The sequence below is a fragment of the Doryrhamphus excisus genome, chromosome 1, assembly GCF_030265055.1.
Source record: "Doryrhamphus excisus isolate RoL2022-K1 chromosome 1, RoL_Dexc_1.0, whole genome shotgun sequence".
NCBI lineage: Eukaryota > Metazoa > Chordata > Actinopteri > Syngnathiformes > Syngnathidae > Doryrhamphus > Doryrhamphus excisus.
In genome coordinates this window covers 25455260-25477788 of record NC_080466.1, presented here as the reverse complement: position 1 = coordinate 25477788, position 22529 = coordinate 25455260, and the positions used below count along the sequence as shown (strand labels likewise).

The 22529-nt window shown below is 46.0% G+C and overlaps 1 protein-coding gene across 1 annotated transcript in view; it reads left to right on the top strand.

The window, feature by feature from the left end:
- Positions 1 to 22529, top strand: part of igf2r (insulin-like growth factor 2 receptor) — a 28824-nt gene that overhangs the window by 4076 nt on the left and 2219 nt on the right. Inside the window, exons 3-50 of the mRNA XM_058069479.1 lie at positions 1024 to 1142; positions 2089 to 2187; positions 2266 to 2398; positions 3732 to 3843; positions 3910 to 4018; positions 4096 to 4255; positions 5124 to 5316; positions 5391 to 5494; positions 5587 to 5751; positions 5827 to 5973; positions 6645 to 6797; positions 7148 to 7285; positions 7374 to 7524; positions 7724 to 7892; positions 7978 to 8093; positions 9133 to 9295; positions 9374 to 9550; positions 9621 to 9716; positions 9800 to 9901; positions 10040 to 10202; positions 10379 to 10555; positions 10631 to 10777; positions 10859 to 11037; positions 11176 to 11263; positions 11862 to 12071; positions 12141 to 12271; positions 12351 to 12454; positions 12519 to 12652; positions 12795 to 12991; positions 13066 to 13192; positions 13269 to 13400; positions 14558 to 14720; positions 14798 to 14906; positions 14992 to 15073; positions 15165 to 15298; positions 15371 to 15517; positions 15972 to 16130; positions 16221 to 16431; positions 16499 to 16651; positions 16743 to 16977; positions 17045 to 17181; positions 18145 to 18262; positions 18928 to 19074; positions 19617 to 19801; positions 20103 to 20289; positions 20357 to 20497; positions 21717 to 21786; positions 22202 to 22456. Of these exons, the coding sequence (XP_057925462.1) occupies positions 1024 to 1142; positions 2089 to 2187; positions 2266 to 2398; positions 3732 to 3843; positions 3910 to 4018; positions 4096 to 4255; positions 5124 to 5316; positions 5391 to 5494; positions 5587 to 5751; positions 5827 to 5973; positions 6645 to 6797; positions 7148 to 7285; positions 7374 to 7524; positions 7724 to 7892; positions 7978 to 8093; positions 9133 to 9295; positions 9374 to 9550; positions 9621 to 9716; positions 9800 to 9901; positions 10040 to 10202; positions 10379 to 10555; positions 10631 to 10777; positions 10859 to 11037; positions 11176 to 11263; positions 11862 to 12071; positions 12141 to 12271; positions 12351 to 12454; positions 12519 to 12652; positions 12795 to 12991; positions 13066 to 13192; positions 13269 to 13400; positions 14558 to 14720; positions 14798 to 14906; positions 14992 to 15073; positions 15165 to 15298; positions 15371 to 15517; positions 15972 to 16130; positions 16221 to 16431; positions 16499 to 16651; positions 16743 to 16977; positions 17045 to 17181; positions 18145 to 18262; positions 18928 to 19074; positions 19617 to 19801; positions 20103 to 20289; positions 20357 to 20497; positions 21717 to 21786; positions 22202 to 22456 (7028 nt within the window). The remainder of the gene's footprint in view (positions 1 to 1023; positions 1143 to 2088; positions 2188 to 2265; positions 2399 to 3731; positions 3844 to 3909; positions 4019 to 4095; positions 4256 to 5123; positions 5317 to 5390; positions 5495 to 5586; positions 5752 to 5826; positions 5974 to 6644; positions 6798 to 7147; positions 7286 to 7373; positions 7525 to 7723; positions 7893 to 7977; positions 8094 to 9132; positions 9296 to 9373; positions 9551 to 9620; positions 9717 to 9799; positions 9902 to 10039; positions 10203 to 10378; positions 10556 to 10630; positions 10778 to 10858; positions 11038 to 11175; positions 11264 to 11861; positions 12072 to 12140; positions 12272 to 12350; positions 12455 to 12518; positions 12653 to 12794; positions 12992 to 13065; positions 13193 to 13268; positions 13401 to 14557; positions 14721 to 14797; positions 14907 to 14991; positions 15074 to 15164; positions 15299 to 15370; positions 15518 to 15971; positions 16131 to 16220; positions 16432 to 16498; positions 16652 to 16742; positions 16978 to 17044; positions 17182 to 18144; positions 18263 to 18927; positions 19075 to 19616; positions 19802 to 20102; positions 20290 to 20356; positions 20498 to 21716; positions 21787 to 22201; positions 22457 to 22529) is intronic.

Sequence of the window (22529 nt, the reverse complement as noted above, 5' to 3'; positions counted from 1 at the left end):
CGATGCCTTTTTAATGGCGCTGCGTGAGAGATGTTTATGTAACTGCACTCTATTTGTTTTTGGTTGCCTTATTTAGCAAGATGAGAGGGTCTTGGGATGTTGTTAACTCTGCAGATGGGTTCCCACCGCTGTTTATGTGCATGATGACATGATGCATGGCAGCAGGGACCGCATAGTCCACCATACATTTTTACAGCTGGGGAGGGAGGGTGAAGGTTCTTTTTGAAGACATGCAGGTCTATCAATCATCAACATAGGGACAATAGCACGTAATCCAGGGGTGTCCTAACTTTTTTCTGGCAGTGGCCACATAATGAAAAATGAAAAGATGCAACTTTCCTAATTTGATATTGGTGTAGATATGCTGAGAAATCACCGTATATATATTTGAAGAAAAAGGTGCATCTCAGTTTAGTGATATTGGTGACATGACCTAATTTACCTAAAAAGTTTTTTAGAAACCTTTAGTAACATAATTTTCTCTCTATGCTACTAAAATAATTTTATTTATTGAACTTTATTGAGTTAGTTTCTCATAATATTACAATAGTTCAACATTGTGCTACTAAAATCACGTTATTTTTCCTTATAATATTATGATGCTATTCTCAGAAAATTCTCTGACTAGATTACAACATTTTGTCTTACTTTTTGGAATTTATTTTGTGTAAATATACTGCTGATTTTTCATATTTGCTGTAGCCGTTGTTGCCATAGGCCAATAAGGAAACAGCTGGGTGCAGCAAATGGCCCCTGGGCCGCACCTTGAACACCCCTGACATAATCTGATATCATAGAGAACATAAGAACAGTGCCGCCAGCTGCTTTGGAGGATTGCTTGGGTACCGTAGACGGTTTGCTCCACAAAATGTTTAGTTTAATTTAGTTTAATTTAATATTATACATTTTATTTTATTTTGTATTGTTTATTTCAGTAAATGTTTTGTCACATCTCTTCCTTACCAACATGCCGGTCCTCATTTCTTCCTCACAATGAGCACTTTGTCCCTCTCTGCCGTGCAGGTGAGCTGTCCCTGCAGAGGCTGTCGGGCACCGTGCTGGATTACAACAGTACGGTCAAATGTCCGGCAAGTGACAACAACATCCGGACCACCATCGGCTTCCAGTGTGGGAAAACCATGGTAAGCTCTGAGCTGCTAATATGCTAGCATCTGCTCATCAGTTGTTCATCTTCTTGAAAGTAAGCCAATGTGTGATAGTTGGTCTTGAAAGTCAAAGCATCCACTTAGCTAAGATGACAGGAAGTGGATGTGACAATAACTGTTGGTGACTCGGTCTGTGGCTTGCAGGTTAGCAGTGTGTCGGGAAAGACAATTGTCACATCCTGTCGTGTTTTAATGAAGTGCTTTTGCAGAATGTACGGCGCATTCTTTGTGGGCCGACAGGAAACATCGACGGCATCAACGGTTGAAAGTCGCACCTCTAGAAGTAGACGCTGCGTCTGCTGTGGTGATTATCAGTAGCAGTGCAGCACAAAGGCAACACGGAGCGCAGCAGGCTGACAAATGTGATAAAGCGCTAACAAGAAGCAGCTGACTTGTGAGGAAAGGAAGTAAGGTCTCCGTAAGGAAGATGAAGAAACTCGAGGCTCAACATTTAGACCTGGTCTTGGCTTTGCCCGTCTAAATTAGTCCTGCATGTTAGTAACAGGCTGGATGACAGGAGGGTTCACTCTGTTGCACCTGGGCGTGTTGGTTCTGTAGCTGAACGAAAGGAGGGAGGGAGGAAGTGAACCCTCCTGGCAGTCATTCAGTCTCTCTGTCCCAGTGGCGAGAGGCGGGGCACTAGCTACACCAGTGGTCCCACCCCCCAATGTTAAATGCTATTGAGAAAAGACATGCAAACTCCACACAGAGATGTCCAAGTGGAGATCCCAACCCAGGACTTCCCATCTCCTGACTGTGTGGCCAACATGCTAAGGACTTGGCACAGTGCAATATTATCATTACATTCATGTAAATGACAATATAATCTTGTCAGTAATAGAATTTATCAGCAATAATTTGTAGAACGGCTGCACGGCGATGTCACTAACATTAGCGGACCTTGTTTTGTTGTCTTTTATAGGGGACCCCAGAATTTGTGGCTGTGTCTCAGTGCATGCATTACTTTGAGTGGAGGACGTACGCCGCCTGCACGAGCGACAAGTTCAAGCCTCACAAAGAGGTACAAGGTGACACGATCGAACCCACAACCTGAAATGTTGGACGGCATCAGCGATCGATGTTTCTGGTCTGTGTGCAGGTGCCCTGCTTCGCCTTTGACTCGGATGGGAAGAAGCACGACCTCAGCCCTCTCATCAAAATAAGCAACGCCTACCTGGTGGATGATGGCGACGACAGCGTGGACTTCTACATCAACATCTGCCGCAGCCTCAGTCAGTCACTAAACACTTTAGAACAGTGTTTTTCAACCTTTTTTGAGCCACGGCACGTTTTTTTACATTGGCACACCACTAACCAAAAATGTTCCAAAATGTCACCACGACCTCACACGTGCATCAATAAGTCTATGGGAGGAACAAGGTAGGTGTTGCCACACGGACCAATATTACATTGCTCTGCCAGTCTTTACACCACAGACACTCCACAGTAGCCACGTTTACATGACGAGTTTTCTCTTTCCAAATGACCTTCCGGGAAACAATGGTATCCATGGAAAGGAATATTCCAATCTCTTGTCTACATGCACCGTGAAAATCAAACAGAATAGTCAATAGGGCATGCCCAGTAAAACGTAAACATCAACATCACGTGATACCGGCTTCCCCAAGTTATTCTTTCACTTGTTGGAATAACTCCGTATTGCCAGTTTTTTGTCTGTCCAGTCTTGAAATTTAGTTTGAATCAAAAAACAAACTTTGCTCCGTCCAGTGCCGATTGCTGGCCTCCATTTTTAAAAGTGAAGAACGTCTGGATCTGCGTGTTACGTCATATCTGAGCATGCGCTGAAAGAACGCACCAGGGATAATTTTAAACAGGAAAAGATCACATTCAATCTTGCTAATATTTTATAATTAAACTCGGGACATGTTTTATATAGATATATATTTTCTTTTTTAATAAAAGTGGACTTGTGAATGGCGTATAGAAGGGTTTAGATTCTGTTCCACATATGGCGCTAATGCACACCAAAGCTGCTTGCCAACCGCCAATAAACAACTGAAGAAGAAAAACACCACGAAGAAGAACGCATCCTGACTACTTTCCGTTTGAGCGGGTACAAGATACCTCAATCGGATTGGGGAAAGGAATATTCCATCCCTGTTCAATTCTTTCCGTTTGAGCAAATATACCAAATGCAATTGGAATATTTGGGTCCATATTATTCATGGCTATTGAAATAATATTTGCAAATGATGATTAATCAATGTTAACTATAAAAAGTGATATTGGATAATTCCTCACGGCACACCTGACGGTTTCTCAAGGTACACTTGTGTGCCGCGGCACAGTGGTTGAAAATCACAGCTTTAGAAGATTGGGTCTTTATATTTGATTTTGATAAGGAATTGTGGCACATTTCTTTTTTCTCCATTTTGAAGCTCTACTTAAGAACCTCCTTCAGATCCAACAGTACAAAATACACGTTCTTGTCATTTTTCAACAGGTCTTTAACATTATGATGTGTAGCGTACACTGTTCATGCCTAGGAATGTATTTGTATGACATGGCTAACCAGGCCTCTCACACGCTCCTGCGCTCTATCAGACGTTCCAGAAGCACGTTGTCCTGAAGGTTCCGCAGCCTGCCTGGTGACAAAGAACGTGGCCTACGACATGGGATCTCCCAGCATGCCCTTGCAGCTCTTATCTAACGACAGGTAGCTGATGATCTCATGAGCCAGGCACAGTTTCCAGTCATGCTTAGCGTTTCTCCTGCGTTGCAGACTGAGGTTGCAGTACCAAGTGAGTGCTGACGTGACTCCTCCGGTCTTCTGCAACGGACACACTCCTGCTGTCACCATCACCTTCATCTGTCCTTCAAGCAGGCATCTAGTAGGTCATGCACAAACAGGTTTGCATCTGCTGCGTGAGACTTCCTGTTGCTGTGAGAACCTGTCTTGATGCCACAGGGCAGCACTCCTAAGATGACGGCGGAGGCCAACTGCCGCTATGAGGTGGAGTGGACCACGGAGTACGCCTGTCACAGAGATTATTTAGAGAGCCACACGTGCAAACTCACCAGCACGCAGCATGACATCTCCGTCGACTTAAGCCCTCTCACCTTGAGCTGTAAGTGTCTCTGAGATGCTGGTCCGCTAAAGTCCTTGTCAGGCTACATCATCATCATCATCAAAGAGAGAGGACCACTCTATGAAATATAAAAACAATTCCACGCAAAAATACACGTAGCAGCGTACGTACTAGTAAAGGCATTTCTTATCTTGTCTTATGACGTCCATGTCAGCGGGAAATGGTCCCACAGTCAATCTAGCAGAGCGCTTACCAAAGTAGCACAACAGCATTTTTACAGATTTTACACACCAGATTATAAGATGCATCTTATGGTGCAGAAAATACAATATTTAACCCTTTATAGGGCACTCACTGAAATACTTAGAAATTTAAAAATTCAATCCTTGAGTGTTATATTGGGGGGCTATAAGAAGACATTTTTTCTCTTTTTACTTTTTAAAAAAGTTTCAGGTTTTGGGTGCAAATCAAGATCAAAGAAGTTATACCATATACGGTTCCTTGCCCATTTAGGGTATGGAAAAGGGATAGGTCAAACTGCACAAGGTGACATCAACAGAGGTACTGTAGTTAGAGTGACTGTGATCAACTTATCATGGTTAGTTTGTATGTTTGGGCCGAGAGCGTCGAGCCCCAAGCGTCAGAAAATTGCAATTTCCGACTTCTGAATGAAGAAGGAAGATTTATACTCTCTGGCTCACTCCTGATTGATCCCATGATGTCACTTCTTGTGACATTGTCTGATCTTGGCTGATTGTGTTTTTTAAGTTACCATATATGGTTCCTTACCCTATAAAGGATTAATAGTTATAATAAATTCATGTAAGAAATCCCATACTTCTTAGCAATCTGGCTCAATATTATCTCAACTAAATGCACTTTTGTTGATGTGTTTTTGTTTGTTTAGCGACAGACCATCCATACTACGCTCATTCTTCAAAGAGCGACGGGACAGAAAGCTACATCTACTACCTGAACGTGTGTGGAAAAGTCCCGGCGGAAGAATGCAGCAGCTTAGGGGAGTTTGTTTCGTCCTGCCAGGTGAAGAAAACAAGTGACGCCAAGAAGGTGGCTGGAAGTTACCAGAACCAAACCCTGCGGTAATGTGTGCTCATGGCTTTTTTTAAATTTTTGCTCCCTGGAACGCTTTTAACATGCCTCCTATCTGGTGTAGTTACTCTGATGGAGATTTGACGTTGATCTACCCTGATGGCGCCATGTGCTCCACTGGCTTCCAGCGGATGACCATCATTAACTTTGAATGCAACAGGAACGCAAGTACGAAGCTTGGGTTGAACATCGCATGAGGCGTGGCCTGGTGGCGGGGGCGGGGCAGCTCATCCTTTTCTGCTTTACGGTGTTCTGCTCAGCCAATGGCGGTGTAGGAGCTCCAGTGTTTGTCGGGGAAACCGACTGCACATACTACTTTGAGTGGCAGACGGCCCACGCCTGCGTCAAGGAGAAGGAGGATCTCCTGTGTCGGGTCACCGATGGAAGGAAGCATTACGACCTTTCACCCCTCACCAGATACCCTGGTGAGTTTGGAAATTCAGTTTTATTTTTTATGGATTGAAAACAAGTCTTTTTTCTTTGTGTCCTAAATGTTTCAGAGTCAGGGCTGAACTTGAACTGGGAGGTGGTAAATGCCGAATCTCCGAAACTGGACTCGAAACGCTTCTACCTTAACGTTTGCCACAAAGTCATCCAGGCGGGAGGGCCCACGGGCTGCCCGGAGAGCGCTGCCTTATGTGCCGTAGGTAAGAAGGCGATTCACACTAAGATTTCCATTCATCTTATTTTCCAGACTATTAAGTGGCTGCAGTAAAAAAAATACAATAAAAAATAAAAATATAAATATACAATATACTAGGGCGGCACGGCGGTCTAGTGGTTAGCGCGCAGACCTCACAGCTAGGAGACCAGGGTTCAATTCCACCCACGGCCATCTCTGTGTGGAGTTTGCATGTTCTCCCCGTGCATGCGTGGGTTTTCTCCGGGTACTCCGGTTTCCTCCCACATTCCAAAAACATGCTAGGTTAATTGGCGACCTCAAATTGTCCATAGGTATGAATGTGAGTGTTAATGGTTGTTTGTCTATATGTGCCTTGTGATTGGCTGGCGACCAGTCCAGGGTGTACCCCGCCTCTCGCCCAAAGACAACTGGGATAGGCTCCAGCCACCCCGCAATGAGAAAATGCGGTAGAAAATGAAATGAATATACAATATAGTCGTCCCAAGTCTAGAGCGCCCTCTCACTGCTGTTGATGGTAATGCTAACTCCTCTGTTCATGTTAGTATGATTGGCTGTTCAATGTCACACCTGACTATCAGACAAAAAGTGCTACTCAGTCTGGAAAATACGGCATGTTGCATCGAGATCATTTGTTGTTGCCAGAAATATTCAATGTCATCTTTTTTTCTGTCTTAGATAAAGACCAGAAGGTCACCAGCCTGGGGAGCTTCCTCTCGTCCCCCCAGAAGACCGAAAAAGGAAATGACATCAGACTGGTGTACACTGACGGAGATTTATGCAGCAAAACGACAAGGATTCAGACTATCCTGACCCTCAAGTGTAAACCAGGTGTGCTGAATCATAATATTAATAAGAAGAATCATACTGTGTCACGTGCAGGCGGTGATGTCTCCAGACGTCCCAACTGGAGTTTAAAATGTTTTTGTGTGGATCTCAACTCCCGTAGCTTTTGGCCTGGACCTTGAAAAGGATCTCAAGGATGTGGCCAGTCAACAGTCTTCCTGCATCCACGCTAAATGACATCCGTCCTCTAATATTTTTGTGTGTCTATAATATAATAATAATTGCCTCAGTATTTGTATCTTTGGGTTTTCGTCAAACCTTTTGGAATGCATTCATGAGGAACACGAAGGTTCCGCTGCACCGGTGACCTGCTGATCTCTGGTCTGTCCTCGCAGGCGATCTGGAGAGCGCCCCCGTCCTCCGCAGCATTTCGTCTGATGGCTGCATGTATGAGCTGGAGTGGTACACCGCCGCCGCCTGCGTCCTCTCTAAGACACGGGGGGACAACTGCAAGGTGGAGGACACTCAGGCTGGTAAGCGTCTCACATGCTTCCGTCTTCCATTTGAGGAAAGGTCTTGAATGTGATGAGAAGAAAGTCATTCAACACTTGTTCCCGCTAGGCTTCTCTTTTGACTTGTCGCCACTCTCCAAGGCCGACGGCGGCTTCTACAACCTGACCAACGACAACTACGACTACTACATCAACGTATGCGGCACGGTTAAAGCCGCCACGTGTCCTGAAAAGGCAGGCGCGTGCCAAGTAGAAAAAAGGTCAACAAAATATACTTTTCTTCTTCTCAGACGATATTTAGTTCATTTCTCCAGTGACTGAAGTGCGAACCTTAATGACAAAATTCTGATGTATGAGGACGGCGAATATGGAGGATCCTGTCCTGATCCTATTGGTCAACCTGAGCTCTGTACTTGCTCATTTGCATGTCATGTGTCTTGTATGTTTTTGCTCTTGTAGTAGTTGGAGTCTTGGGGAAGCAAACTCCAGACTGTCCTACTATGACGGCCTGATCCAGTTGTCCTACAGCAATGGTTCCAAGTACAACAATGAGCAACACACACTCCGATCCACACTCATCTCCTTCCTTTGTGACCCTGAAGCGGGTGCTGGAAAACCTGAATTCCAGGTAGACCACCCCCATTGTTTTTATTTTTTTTCTTATTGCTTTCAAGTAGCTTCTGATCTTGTGTGATAATATTTGCTCAATGCAGGTGGAGGACAAGTACACCTATAACTTCCGCTGGTATACGTCGTACGCGTGTCCTGAAAGGCCTCATGAGTGTTTGGTGACGGATCCCAACACTCTGGACCAGTATGACCTATCCAGGTACAGCCATTTATTAATATTCAGAGCTCGACAATAACGATGTACCGATGGACCGGGGCAAGTTAAAACCAAATTGGGGCAAGTAAATCCAATCAGTGATATTCCCGTGGGGCAAGTGCACTTTGGCATGCCATACTGCCAAGAGTTTTTTTTAAAAGCGGTTCTTGTTGGGTGTTGGTAAAACACGGACTGCGTAATTCCAGTGGTAATTTGCAAACCAATCCTTGCAAATCTTGAAATGGACCAATCAGAATCGTTTATTTAGACCGCGGTCCGTAGTCCACAGTCCGCGTTTTACCCACACCCTTGTTGGCGATCAACCAATCAGCGATGGTTTGACTAGGAAAACATCTATCATGGCGTCCCTGCCAACATGGTCTAATTCTTCAACAACTTGTGAAGGAAAAGAGCAAAAAGTGATGAAGCAGTGCCTCCTAAACAAGTATTTTATTAGCGGCAGCAAATCAAATGATGGCACAGGTGAGTGAATCACATTGCTGTGACAATTTGAAGTGGTCACAATGAAACACCACCCATTAGATCCAATACCAAGTGCTGATTTTGCACAAGCTACAAAATCTAGCGCTTCCATTTCTCTGTGGATTTTTTTTTTTTTTTTTTGTTTGACCATTGAACATTTTTTTCTGGATTCAAAACACTTTACTAGTACACAAATGTGTCTATTCAATAATGTTTCATTGTGGTGCACAACCCTTAAATATCACTGCTTACTACGACTACGATGTGTAAGGTAGTATGGCATGCCATGTTAACATACATCTCCACAATTTTTCAGACATTCCTCCAAATACAATGCGTCAGTACTATTATCTGATGAATTATCAGCATATATTGATATATGATATCATTATGGCAGTCTTGTCATTTTACATGGGGAAAGTTCGGGCAAGTAGTTCTCACCTTAAGGATTCCCCATGGGCAAGTCATTTTTGTTTTTAATGTAGAGCCCTGATATTAAAGTGCCTGTGTTCTAACCAGGTGTACGGCAACCATCAGTCTTTTCTCCTCCTGTCTTCAGCTTGTCTCGCACATCCTCTGCCGGCAACTGGCAAGCCATGGACCTGTCTGACACGGGTCCGAGCCTGAGGAAGTACTACATCAACATCTGTCGACCCATCAACGCCGTCATGGGCTGCGACCGCAACGCCTCGGTCTGTCAGATGAAGTACACCACCACGCAGGTGTGAACCGCTTCCCTTTTGAGACGTGTATAAACAATAGTAGTTTGTCTTCAAAAGGTAATAAATACGCTGCTCTAGGGCTATCCAAAGGAAGCGGTGTCCGTCAGCAACATGGGTATTTCCAAGCGCGGCCCCATCATCGAAGGACGGGACCGGCTGCTGCTGGAGTTCACCGACGGCGCCCCCTGCCAGTCTGATGGCCAAAACTTGACGTACTCGACACGCATCCACCTGGTGTGCTCCAGGGGAACTTGGGTATGTTTACGATATGCGGGCGGCTCAACATCCTGCACGAGTTACTTATTCTGTATCCATCACCACGCAGTCAATGGGCCCGCGGTTCCTCATTTACCAGAACTGTACCGCCAACTTCATATGGGAGACCAGAGCTGCTTGCGCCATCACCACCACCAGGAACAATGTGAGTCCCTTCTGGCACATCCTGCCCCTGCTTGCTTGCGCCTGGAATGATATATATGAATATGATGACCCTTTCTTCTCAAGAGCTGTGCTGTGATGGACCCCAACACCGGCTTGGAGTTCAACCTGCAGCCTCTGGCCTCCAAGACTGGATACAGGACCAGAGCCAATGGAAAGGACTTCCTGGTAAGACCTACATGTGCATCGACATAGTTACTTACTTACAAACATTATTTATCCGTACAACACATACAGTCAACAAATACCAACATTTGGCGAAAGAAAGCAAGCTGAAGAGTACATTACCTTTGTCCCACCTGGTAGGTGAACATCTGTGCAGACCTGGAAGCCTGTGGACCGGGAATGGCAGGCTGTGAGTTGGAAGATGGGCGTCCCGTGAGTCCGGTGGGGGTGGAGAAGACATTGCAGTATTCCACAGATGGCCTCCTGAAACTAACATACAAGGGACCTCGAGATGATCCTACAGGTAATATGATACCATACACAGATGTTTCAGATTCATTCATTCATTCATTTTCTACCGCTTTTTCCTCACGATGGTCGCGGGGGTGCTGGAGCCTATCCCAGCTGTCTTCGGGCGAGATGTTTCAGATTAGTCTTTCTTTTTCTGAAAGTCTTTGCTTTCTTTTTTTCTCTTTTCAGCAACTCGGGACACCTTCAGCATTAATTTTGTATGCAACCAAACCGCTCACCCTGGCTCACTGAAGCTGCTGCGGGAGGACTTGAGCACTTCGCCCAGCCACGTGGTCCACAACGTGCTCTTTGAGTTCTCCACCGCTCTAGCCTGCGTCCCTGCCCCGGTGGACTGCCGTGTTATCGGTATGGACACAATGCAGTCCCGTACAATACATTCCGCAACTTCAGAAGATCATCACCTTTTCCACTAAACTCTAGATTCCCATGGGAACGAGTATGACCTGAGTCGCCTCGCCCGAGACGGAGATGGCAGACCCTGGGTTGCCATAGATACAGACGTAGTGACGTCACGCAGCTTCTACATCAACGTCTGCAAACCCCTCCCCTCCGTGAAGGGTTGTCCCGGTCAGCGTCCACATCCGCTTTGTGTTGTATGACACGGCCTTATGTTTATCTTTAAAAAACTGCAACAATGTCTCGCTCCAGTTGGGCCTCTGGGTGCATGCCAGGTGATTGGCAGCACCAGTTACAACCTGGGTCTGGTCCAGGCCAGTCCCCAGGTGGCGCAGGGTGGCTCCATCAGCATCGTCTATCATAACGGCGACCCTTGTGGTGCTTCGTCTCGCTACTCGACACGCATCATCCTGCTGTGTGACGACAGCCCTGTGAGTAATCAATAACGGCATTGATCAGCAATGTTGGCTTTTTGCTTATTGTTACGTCTGCATCAGCTACCACTTCATTTAGTATTATTATTTTTGTTATTAATCATCACCGTTGTTTTTGTGTGCTTGTGATTTCAGGGCTCCCCCATGTTTGACCGGCAGGACGGTTGTGAGTACGTCTTTGTCTGGAGGACGTCTGAGGCCTGTCCCATCAGGAAGTCCAAAGGTTAGTCACACTCTGGGAATGTGCATTCTCATCATGCAGAATAGGAAGCATTAGTAGAGCTGATATTTTCATATTTCTAGATAGATTCGTATAACAACCGTTACACACGACAAGCTTATTAATACATCAACTGCACTGAATACAACGTCCATCGAGTTGAGCTGGAGCAAGTATACAGTATGTTGTAGCATCTTCTAAATACTTGGTTAAGACAGTGTCGTCATTGCCATGATCATTCATATCCGTAATTGGTTAATAGATTAATAATAGTTTTGCGTGTCCGTTTGGGCAGGTAGAGGCTTATTTGGCATTGAGCAGTCTGATGGCCAGGGGGAAGTAGCTGTCTATGTTAATGTTGGAATATGCTAATAAAGCACAAAGCGCGCTCTCATTGGCCAAATGTCGGCAAAAGACAGACAGAAGCCGAGCTGATTGGGTGAAGACAAACCTAAACAGCGCCATGTGCCAGAGAAGAAAAGGTTGCGTCAAAGTTTAATAATAGCCCCCGTTTATCAGCCAACACAAATCCAATGTGGACTTGAGTTGGGGAAGCTGGAGCAAATATAGTATCGTGCTCGCTCTCTGCTTTTCTTCTTAGGGGATGAGTGTCGTGTCCGTGACCCAAGGAGCGGCTACGAGTTCAACCTGAGCTCCTTGAAGGGGAAAGACTACCCAGTGAGACGTGACAAGTACATCTACCACCTGTCGGTCTGCACGGGGCTCCAGAGAGGCGTTTGCACCGACAAAGACACAGGAAGTGATGTTGTCTCCTCCTGTCAAGTAGAAGGAAGCTCCCACAAGATAGCAGGTGGGTCATTTGCTCATGTCTAAACTAATTTGTCACATCTTTGTATGTAATTGGTGTTTGTGTGTGCAGGAATGGCCAACCAGCATCTGACTTACGTGGGAGATCAGCTCATCCTGAACTACACCAACGGAGAAAAGTGCCACCAGATATACCAAAGATCCACGGAGATCTACTTTTCCTGTCACCCCGACAGGAACCCTGTGGGTTTCACACTTCCAACACAAGACCGCAGTTCTTCTACTTAATAGCAAATCACTGTATGTGCTTTTCGTTCTATAGGGGGCACCAGAGTTCATCAAGGAGACTCCAGACTGCACGTACCTGTTTACCTGGCCCACTGCTCTCGCATGTGTTCCTGTCAAAAGCACCAGCTGCTCCTACCAGTAAGATGACACTGGTATTTGATTTCCATAACTGGTATTCATCTTTGTTGTGTCCTGTCCCTAGTGATGGACTGGGACACTCGTATGACCTCTCACCTCTGGCCACGGAGACTCAAAACTGGGAAGTGGAGCCATCAACCGAGGACACCAGCAGACGGTTCTACATTAACGTCTGCCGGTCCCTGGTGCCGCAGGGAGGTGCGTGGTCTCCTGATGCGTTGCCACACCTGCGTTGTGCACTTTTGAGTGACAAGGCTGCAGGAAAAGTTCTGCAAACTGTGATTATTTTTTTGGATTGTCACCGCAATTATGCAAAGGTGGTGGTGTCATGTCGTGGTAGGTTCCTGGAAGTGCCCATCCAATGCTGCGTCCTGCGTGAAGATTGGCGATGAATATGTGAGTTTGGGGGAGGTCAAGACGGGTCCCACGTGGGATAAGAGCGTGCTGAAGTTGCAGTACACCAGTGGCCACCCCTGTCCGGACGGAGTCCGCAACAAGAGCACCATTATTCGCTTCAAGTGTGACAAAGAACAAGTAGTACGTAAAGAGTGCATAGAGATGCTTTATTTGACCTAATTAGCAACGTAACGTGTAGTCCTTTACCTTCTCAGGACTCCCGACCAACCCTTATTTCTGCCATTGAGGAGTGTATGTACACTTTCTTGTGGTTAACAGCCGCCGCCTGCCCCCTGAACAGCAGCCAGCATGACGGCTGTAGAGTCGCCAACCCCTCAACAGGTCGCCTTTTTTTTGCTCATCAATTGCCTTTCACTTTTGTCCTTGTGTAATTCTTAGTAAAGGTTTTCTCCTGCAGGTCATTTGTTTGACTTGAACTCACTGACCCGGGATGGAGGCTACACGGTGTACGACCATGATGGGGACAGGAGGATGTTCCGCATGAACATCTGTGGAGACGTGACCAATGCGGGATGTAGCCCCGGAACCGGTATGTCTGACATCAAAGTTGATTTTCACATTCATTGAAATAAGATAGGCGGCACGGCGGTCTAGTGGTTAGCGCGCTGACCTCACAGCGAGGGTTCAATTCCACCCTCAGCCATCTCTGTGTGGAGTTTGCATGTTCTCCCCGTGCATGCGTGGGTTTTCTCCGAGTACTCCGGTTTCCTCCCACATTCCAAAAACATGCTAGGTTAATTGGTGACTCCAAATTGTCCATAGGTATGAATGTGAGTGTGAATGGTTGTTTGTCTATATGTGCCCTGTGATTGGCTGGCGACCAGTCCAGGGTGTACCCCGCCTCTCGCCCAAAGACAGCTGGGATAGGCTCCAGCACCCCCGCGACCCTCGTGAGGAAAAAGCGGTAGAAAATGAATGAATGAATGTATTGAAATAAGATATTTCTATGGTCATGAGCTTTGAGTTTGGTGAAATGGGTTTTCTCCGTCCGGTGGCTGGTGTGCTGGCGTCCGGGAGAAACTAGATGAACGGGAAACATCTCTAAAATGAGCTCATTTATGTTGTGATGACTCCATCTGCAAATCATCCCCAATTTGATATTTAATCATCCTATTTAAAATTAAAATTAAAATTTTTCCTCTGGGGCTCAAAGTTCCCCGCGAGTTTGCACTTGCTTAAATCATCCATGCATGCGGTTGGATGATACTTTAACTCCGTAGGACTAATATACACATCCTACAGACATGTGCTGCTTACAAAGTACTTTAGCTACTATGTCCAAACAAACAAAAAAAAATCTTTTTCCCTGTAGTGTAGCACTCTACTGCCACTTCTGAAAACAAAGCCACCAGTGTAGAACTGCCCTAGTTAGTTACTGATTAGTCCTAACTACTGATTACTGATTAGCTTGCATGACCAAGTAGACAATGCATGTCAAAGTAGACTAATAAAGTACTAGAGTATTTGAAATGACTGACTCCTGTTTCAGTAGCTGTTGTCACGTCATGGCGAAGTTACCCATGATGCCCTGTTGACCACTGCTTTCAGTTAAAGCAAAACGTCTTTTTCCAGTCCTATGTTTTGTCATTGTAGTTTTTGTAAAAGTAATGATAAAAAATATCATCTTGTCTTGCGAGCTGAGCGTACGATGACACTCCCAGTAAAGTGTATTGACATTTGTTGCAGCTGTGTGCATTAAAGATGGCGGCAGCGGCGTGCTGAGTGGCGGCCAGTCCAGCAGGAAACTGTCCTACAAGGACCACGTCGTGGAGCTGACATATGAAGGAGGAAGCCCGTGTCCCGCAGACCCCGCCCGCCAACACAACACTGTCATCCACTTCATCTGCAAGTATGGTCGCTTTCCCTGCTGCGCTTGAACTAGAGCTACTCCCGGCTAACTGTGAAGATGTCTGATACCTTCCGTAGGCCGCCCAGCATGAGCTCAACCCCTCCACAACCCGTCCTTATCGACTCCATTGATGACACCTGCACGCACCTTTTTGCTTTTCACACCCCCCTGGTGTGCGAGCAACCTGTGAGTATATTTGTGTGTGTAAAGATGTCTGCGTTCCTGTTTCCGTTTCTGATTATTTTCTCACCGCTGACCTTCATCTTCTCAGGTAAAATGTTCAGTCCAGAACGGCTCTGCCATTATTGACCTGACACCTCTGATTCATATCAACGAATACTACACCGCCACAGGTCTGAGAAGCCTTCATGTCATGTTCAACCCAGCCTGATGTGGTCCAGATTTACTGTAGACTCACATCATTTTCTCTTGATTATGTTTTAGATGATGATGTGGATCAAAACGATGACTCTCCGGACTTCTACATCAACATCTGTCAGCCTCTTAACCCCATCCCAGGGATAACCTGCCCGCCTGGTGCCACCGTCTGTATGGACCCAGACAATGGGCCCCCAATTGTGAGTTCCAAATGTACACATACGAGGAACTGTCAGAATGCTAAACTTGGAATCGCTGTGTTGAAATGAAAGGACATTGGCCGCATGACCAGCGGCCCTCAGATCAGCTCGTCAGGCGAGGTGTCCATCACCTACTCCAGCTCCACCAAGTGTGGGTCGGACCAAGAGCAGAACTACACCTCCACCATCATCTTCACCTGCCAGAGAGGCGTAGAGCTGGTCAGTGCACTAGGGGTTCACACTAGGGATCTCCCCGGACGCATTTTTGGCTTCCGATCCAATCTGGTATCAATCCTTTAATAACAGAGGATGATAATAAAGAAAACTGACCAATTTACTTCTTAATTAAAGAACAACGGGCCACACTGATGACATGCCAGTGTTACACGAAGCCAGTGGTACTCAATTATTTTCTGTAATACCCCCCCAACAGCCACGTTCCCCCATGGGGGACCACCCAACTATTTGAAAATGACTGCACTAAACCTTTTTGCTCTTTTTTTCCCATTTTTGATGGTTTTCCTGTTGAATTGTAGCTTTAAAATGTGCTGTGGGCCAGTCAGAAAGGAGGAAGTTGCCAGCCTCAGTTTGAACACCCCTGCTGTACACCGTTCCTGTGGCTCTGCCAATTTCCTGAGCAGGCACATACTTATGCCACCCTCTGTCTTCCCAGGGCTCCCCTCGCATGCTCAGGTTGCAGGGGTGCGTGTACATTTTTGAATGGGCGACGCCCATCGTTTGCTCCGATGCTACCCACACCAGCGGATGCCAACTCACTGACTCTCAGCTGCAGTTCACCTTCGACCTGTCGGCACTCACAGGTGAAGTGCAGGTAAGTACAGACTTCCTTGTTATTTAGTTATTTCTGTCAGAGGGTATCTGTTGATGGTATTGCTGCCATTGGTGTGATGGGTCCCACTAGGTCCCACTAGGCTCCAGCGGCTACCTCATCAACGTGTGCAGCTCCGTGGCTGAGCCCGCGTGCAAAGGGAGCGCCGTTTGCCGGGTATCAGGCTCTGATTCTGACAAATCAGCGTTGTCATTCGGCATCAGCAAGGCCATGACGATGGACTTCAAGCACGAGCAGCAGGCTGTTCTCATGCAATATGGCGGTGGCGATCCATGCCCTCCCGGTACACTAAATCACTAAAGTGATGTCGTAACACGCTGCACAATGATCCTAATCATAATGTGTTTTAGTCACACAACAGGGCGAGGCCTGCGTGTTCCCCTTCACGTCCATGAAGAGGTTGTACACTGACTGCACCACAGATGCCAGGACCGACGGCAGGAAGTGGTGTGCCACCACCGCCAACTATGACCAGGACAAGAAATGGGGGTTCTGCGAGCCAGGTGAAATGACCCCAGAAATACTTTTGTCTGAGAAACTGGTGATGTAAGACTGCTTCTATATTATTCATACATATTTTTCTCTCCCCTGCAGCCTCTGCCAAGCGGCAGTCATCCATATTGTTTACCTGCGACCCGTCGGCAGGCCATGGCTCCCCACAGCTGCTCTCAGAAACCGCCGGCTGCTCGGCCACTTTTCAGTGGAGTACCAGTGCTGTGTGCCCCCCCAGGAAGATGGAGTGCAAGCTGGTCAGCCAACATCAGACCTTTGACCTGCGAGCCTTGTCCTCCCTCACCGAGCCGTGGAAGTTCAGCCACCGAGGCGACTCGTAAGACTCGTAAGACATCTCCTCTGCTCTCTTCTTGTGGCTCACCCTCCACCTCCATTTTCCTCAGGTATTTCATCAACCTGTGTCAGGGGATTCACGGGGGACTGACAGATTGTCCCGAGGGAGCCACAGTGTGTCGGCGCTCTGCAGCAGGAAGGACCCAGACACTGGGCCGCGTCCACACTCAGAAGATGAGCTATAAAGGTGGGAAATAATAACATCTACTACGCTAAACTACCTCATCCAACATACAACATAGAAGTATCTCTTTTTGCTGCTGTTTCTCTCACTTCAGTCATGTCAATGTTTAACAGCGCTGGGTTGCTTGCGTTGCATGATGGCACGAGCAAGAAAAACTACCAAAACACAAAAACTCAATTTAGCTCCGCTTGTAGAGTGCTTGGTCTGTAGTCTCAAGGTCCTAAGATCAATTCCAGAGCTACCACACCGCTGTCAGTGGTGCTGTACAAACATCACATCACATCAAACGGAAATCACTGCCACCCATCAATTATTTAGGAACAAGGGTTGTGGCGGAGAAGATGGGGGAAAAAATTGGATTGCAAAGGCACACCACTTCGTTTTGCACTCAGCTGCAGCATCTTTTTCAGACCTGAATGAAAAATACACACGGCTGACATCACTCCTACTCCATGTTTAACATGTTGGCACATGCTGCTGTTGCAGGGGCGGAGTCTGGAATGGACTGCTTGTATTGGAGAGGTTAGATGCAGGCTGATGCAGTCTAATGCTGTTTTTTTTCTGATATCGGATTGAGACACATGATATTGGTCGGTATTAGCAAAAAAATGACATATTGGCTCATAACATCATATATTTTTTTGCCAATATTAATATCCATGTGCGAGTGAGACCTCATCAAATTGCACCATGTTCCACAGAGCAACAATGCTTGCTAGCTCAGTAGGTCTGCAGCCTGGAATTCTTTCCAAGTTGGGCCTTCGGATTGTAAATATGACATTTGCAACGGTTGTTGAGCTGATTATGCGTTAAGGGGGTAAGTCGCCTTCCTTAATGCTACAAATCTAATATCACAACTGAGGAAGAATCACTCTGAGTCACACCACTTTACAAAAAACACTTCCAGGGATCTGATCAAGTTGCCGTGTATACCAAATGTAAGTCAACTTTTCCTTTTTCATGTAGACGGAAAGATTTACATCAGCTATTCAGCCGGTGATGACGTGTGTGGCAACGCCGTGGCAGCAAAGACGGAGATCCAGCTGATGTGCGGCTCCACAGTGGGACACCCAGCCATCATCAGGTACACACCTGACATGCAACCTGAAACAGGCCCAAACTCCAGCCAAATCCTCTCAGGAAACCTTTAATGTGTACCAAGACTGTCGTTTTGCCAACATAAACGGAAGTAACCAGACAGTAGAATGAAGTGGCCATTGGCGCCAAATGAATGTGTGACTCGGCCACCGGCAACGATTAAAGGTGATATTGCCAAAAGTATCACCTTTATCACGCCAACAGCAGTGCTTATTTCTGACGCGGTAAACTCATACACGTTCCTCCGTCGCCATCCACACTAACATGTGAAATACATTTGGTACTGTTAATATGTAAACGATACCCAACCCTAAAGATAACATTCATTTACTTTCAAGTTTGGCATTCTGTAACTTGCAGTTAACGCCAGAAGCATGTTTGTCTTTAAAGTTAAAGTTTGCTTCCTTATGGCACCATTATGAAGCATTACAGTCGCCCTCGCTCTTTCGGGGCTTTCACAAACACCGTATTACCGAGTTACCGTATTTTCCTTACAATAAGGCGCAGTCTCAATTATGGAGTGTATTTCTGTACTAAAACATACATCATAGGCACCGCATGCTAAACGTACGCTTGAAGCGCCGAAGAACGGGAGTCTGAGTGTTCAACATCCTGTCCTGTCAGTGTTTGATGCCACATCTTTACGTGCAGCGTCAACCAGGCGTCCTGCCTCTTTGTGATTGGCTGGGAGACGCGATGGGCATGTGCCATCAAGCAGCGCGAGGTGGAGATGGTGAACGGAACCATCCAGAACCCCGACACCGGCACCACCCTCAGCCTGGGAGAGCTTTACTTCAGGTAGAAACATGACCTACACACGTCACATAACTCCACACCTTGATCTGGCCCACTTCATTTAGTCGTCCCAAACACAGTGAAACAGAGTAGTTAATTCTTCTGTACATTTAATTCAGGTGTCTGGGATATTAGTGACCAGCTGTTGAACTTTACAGGAGTTATGTGGAAGTTCTCATCAACCACAGGCTCTAAATGCAATATACTAAGTTCTATGTGAAGTATTTCCATAATGCCTCATATTAACTCATTAGCAAGATCTCAGTGTATAGACTGGTCATACTATATCTCATCTCGTTTCATATGATCTACATACTGTATTGTATATAACTCTGGGAAAAACTGTTGATTTTGTTAATACTTGGGTTGTTTATATTGTTTATTTTTCTATATTGTGTATTTTGTACTGCTTAACTGATTCTGTACTCTTGCTGCTGTGCAATGCAAATTTCCCCACTGATGGACGAATAAAGTCATATCTTATCTTATCTTATGTCTTGTAAAGACCTTATTTTTCTATTGACTCCGCCTTCTCTTGTCCTCAGCCCTCACCAGGCCTCTGGAGACATCCGGCCCAATGGGGACCGCTACATCTACCACATCCAGTTGTCTGGACTCACCAACAGCTCCCTGCCCAGCTGTGTCGGCGCCAACATCTGCCAGGTTAAACTCAATGGACCCAACAGGCGCCGAATTGGCTCCTCCAGCAAGGCCAAATATTTCATTAAAGGTATTTAACGTTCCCGCCCCCATCTGAAGCTGTCTCGATATGTACTTTAGAATTTCTGCATGGATGATCAAATTTGGCACACTCGGCCTCCTGAAAGTTAATCCATCATCCTTTTGTTTATCAATGTCAAAAGGAGTTTTTTATTGTGTCATTTGGAGATAATTAGAGAGAGTTAAAGGAAGTGAAATTTATGGCATCCAGTTGTACACCAGCTCAACGTGCTGCCACTCAGCTGCACTCGTGCAGCTTAGCATGTCAGCACTGCTGCCACTCAAACATACTTCTGCATCACTGACGTCAGGAGGAAATCTGGACGTGATGGTGCCCTCCGAGTCTGCATGCGGGCGGGAGATGTCCAAAATGGTGTCTTCCACCATCATGTTCCAGTGTAACCCGTCAGCGGGCGTGGGCATCCCCGAGTTCATGCTGGAGACGGACGAATGCCAGTACCTGTTCGTGTGGCACACCGACGCCGTGTGCGGCCTCACGTGAGTACACCTCTGCGACGCACCACCCTTGAGACAACTTTGGCATGTCCGTTTCATTGCCTTGCAGGACGGTGGATGCGGGCACGCTTTACGATGACGGCGTTCCGGGGGCCAGGAGGAGCCAGGTGGCGGGGATGCTGCTGAGCCTCCTCTTTCTGGGCCTGGTTGCGTGTCTGCTGGCGTTCCTGCTGCGTAAGAGGGAGAGGAGGTGAGGGCGCTAACAAAGTGCTTGAAGGAAATCATGTTGCCCATCATCCACAATCCTTATGTCAGGGGTCTCAAACTCAATTTACTTGGGGGCCACTGGAGCTCGGGTCTGGGTGAGACTGGGCCGCATCAGGTTTTCCAAAAAAAACAAAAAAAAAACGCATTTATTAAAAACAAAAATTTTTAAAAAACTTCGCTTTGGTTCCAATTTTCTACAATAAAAGCTCTGATAAAACATTCCACTGTTCTCAAATATCTTACTTTTTATTTTTCTACACAAAATAAGATGAAAAATAAATAAACAAATCAAGAATAAAGAAAATCAATCAGTAATAAATAAATATAATAATAATAATAAAACGGCAAATAATAAAAACTTAAGAAACCACATATAGTTGGTGGGTAGACAAATGATTTTTTTCAGATTAAAATGAACAAAGCATTATTAGAGCCCTGTAGACATGACAAAACACGACTATAGTCACATTTATACTCTTTTTATTTACAACATATTGCGCAACTGCAGGGTCTTGAGACACATGCTAACTCGCAAACGAGAGAGCTAGCGACCTAAACGGTAGCCTTCAAGTTATTGCCTTTAAACTTAAATAGCCAAAAACTTACCACTTCCACACGGATAGGGAGGATAACTATTAACAGTTATTTAACCTTTAACATGAACATTAATCAAACGTAATATTTTTTTCTGGGTACATGATACCATACAGCATCCATATCAAACTTGCGCGGGCCGCACTAACATTAAACTTTCATATCAAGGCGGGGGCCTCAAACTAATGTCGCGTGTTTGAGACCCCTGCCTTATGTGAAACATGAACACATAAGAACATAAAGATATAAAAACGTCAGCAGTAACAGCAGCCCCAATATGCAGCGTTATCATTTGGTGGTGGCCTGGGGCAAGCTGAGCATGGTGATGCGCTGCGGGCCAGTGTATGGTGAAGCAAGTTGCTAGCTGGCTCGTCGCTAGTAAGTGTGGTCTGGTAAGGTGTCAATACGCCAATAACACACTTCCTTCGGCATAACAATATTAACAACAATGCCGCTGTAGTTTGTTTAATGTGCACATCACTTTATGTGAATGGCGGCGCAGTATGAATGACGTATGCGTTCATGGCTCACATAAGGATTGTGAATGATGGGCAAAATTCCCCCAAAAGTTGTTTGTCTTTTAACATGCTTGTTTTTGATGACTTCAGAGAGATGGTGATTCAGAAGGTTGCTGGATGCTGCAGGAGGGGCAGCCAAGTTTCGTACAAATACTCGAAGGTACCGGAGATGCATATTTTTTCTTTGCTCACACAGATATCGATGACTTTGGGCTTCTCAAGATACATATTATTACACATTTTAGTACACATATTAGTACACATTTTTATATCTACTTTTTGGAATACACCTGGAGGTTTTGTCCCAAGGAAATATCATGGCATCACTATTATCAGGAGAACTGGAGTATAGAGCAGGAGGAGCCACCAGTATTTGGTGTACTCTCCCAGCAGCAGATTTCAAGTGGCTGATTTTTTGTGTACTTGATGGTTTTTTTTTTTCCACTCATCACACAGCATTGGATACAACTAGCATGCAACATTTTTGTTGTGGGATCTATCGGTATGATGTCGTGTAATTATCGTGCATCATGATGAAGAACGTGAAAGTTGAAGGAAGGTGTGTTGCTCCTCAGGTTAACATGGACGAAGATGCAGGAGAGGATGAGATGGAGTGGCTGATGGAGGAACTCGAGGCTCCGCCCACATCTTCTCATCACGGCCGAAGTAACCATAGCAACGGTCACATCAAGACCAAACCGGTGAACACGGACGGCCTGCGCTCCTTCTCGCTGGATGAGCAGGAAGACGACAGCGAGGATGAGGTGCTGAGCGTCCCGGGCGTGCGTGTGGTCAAATCGTCGTCCGTCCATCGCAGCGTCTTCCTGAAGGTGAGCGTCCTCGTCCAACACGCTAGGCAGCGCTTGTTTTTTTTAGAAAGTAAAAACACTGACCTGGGTGGTC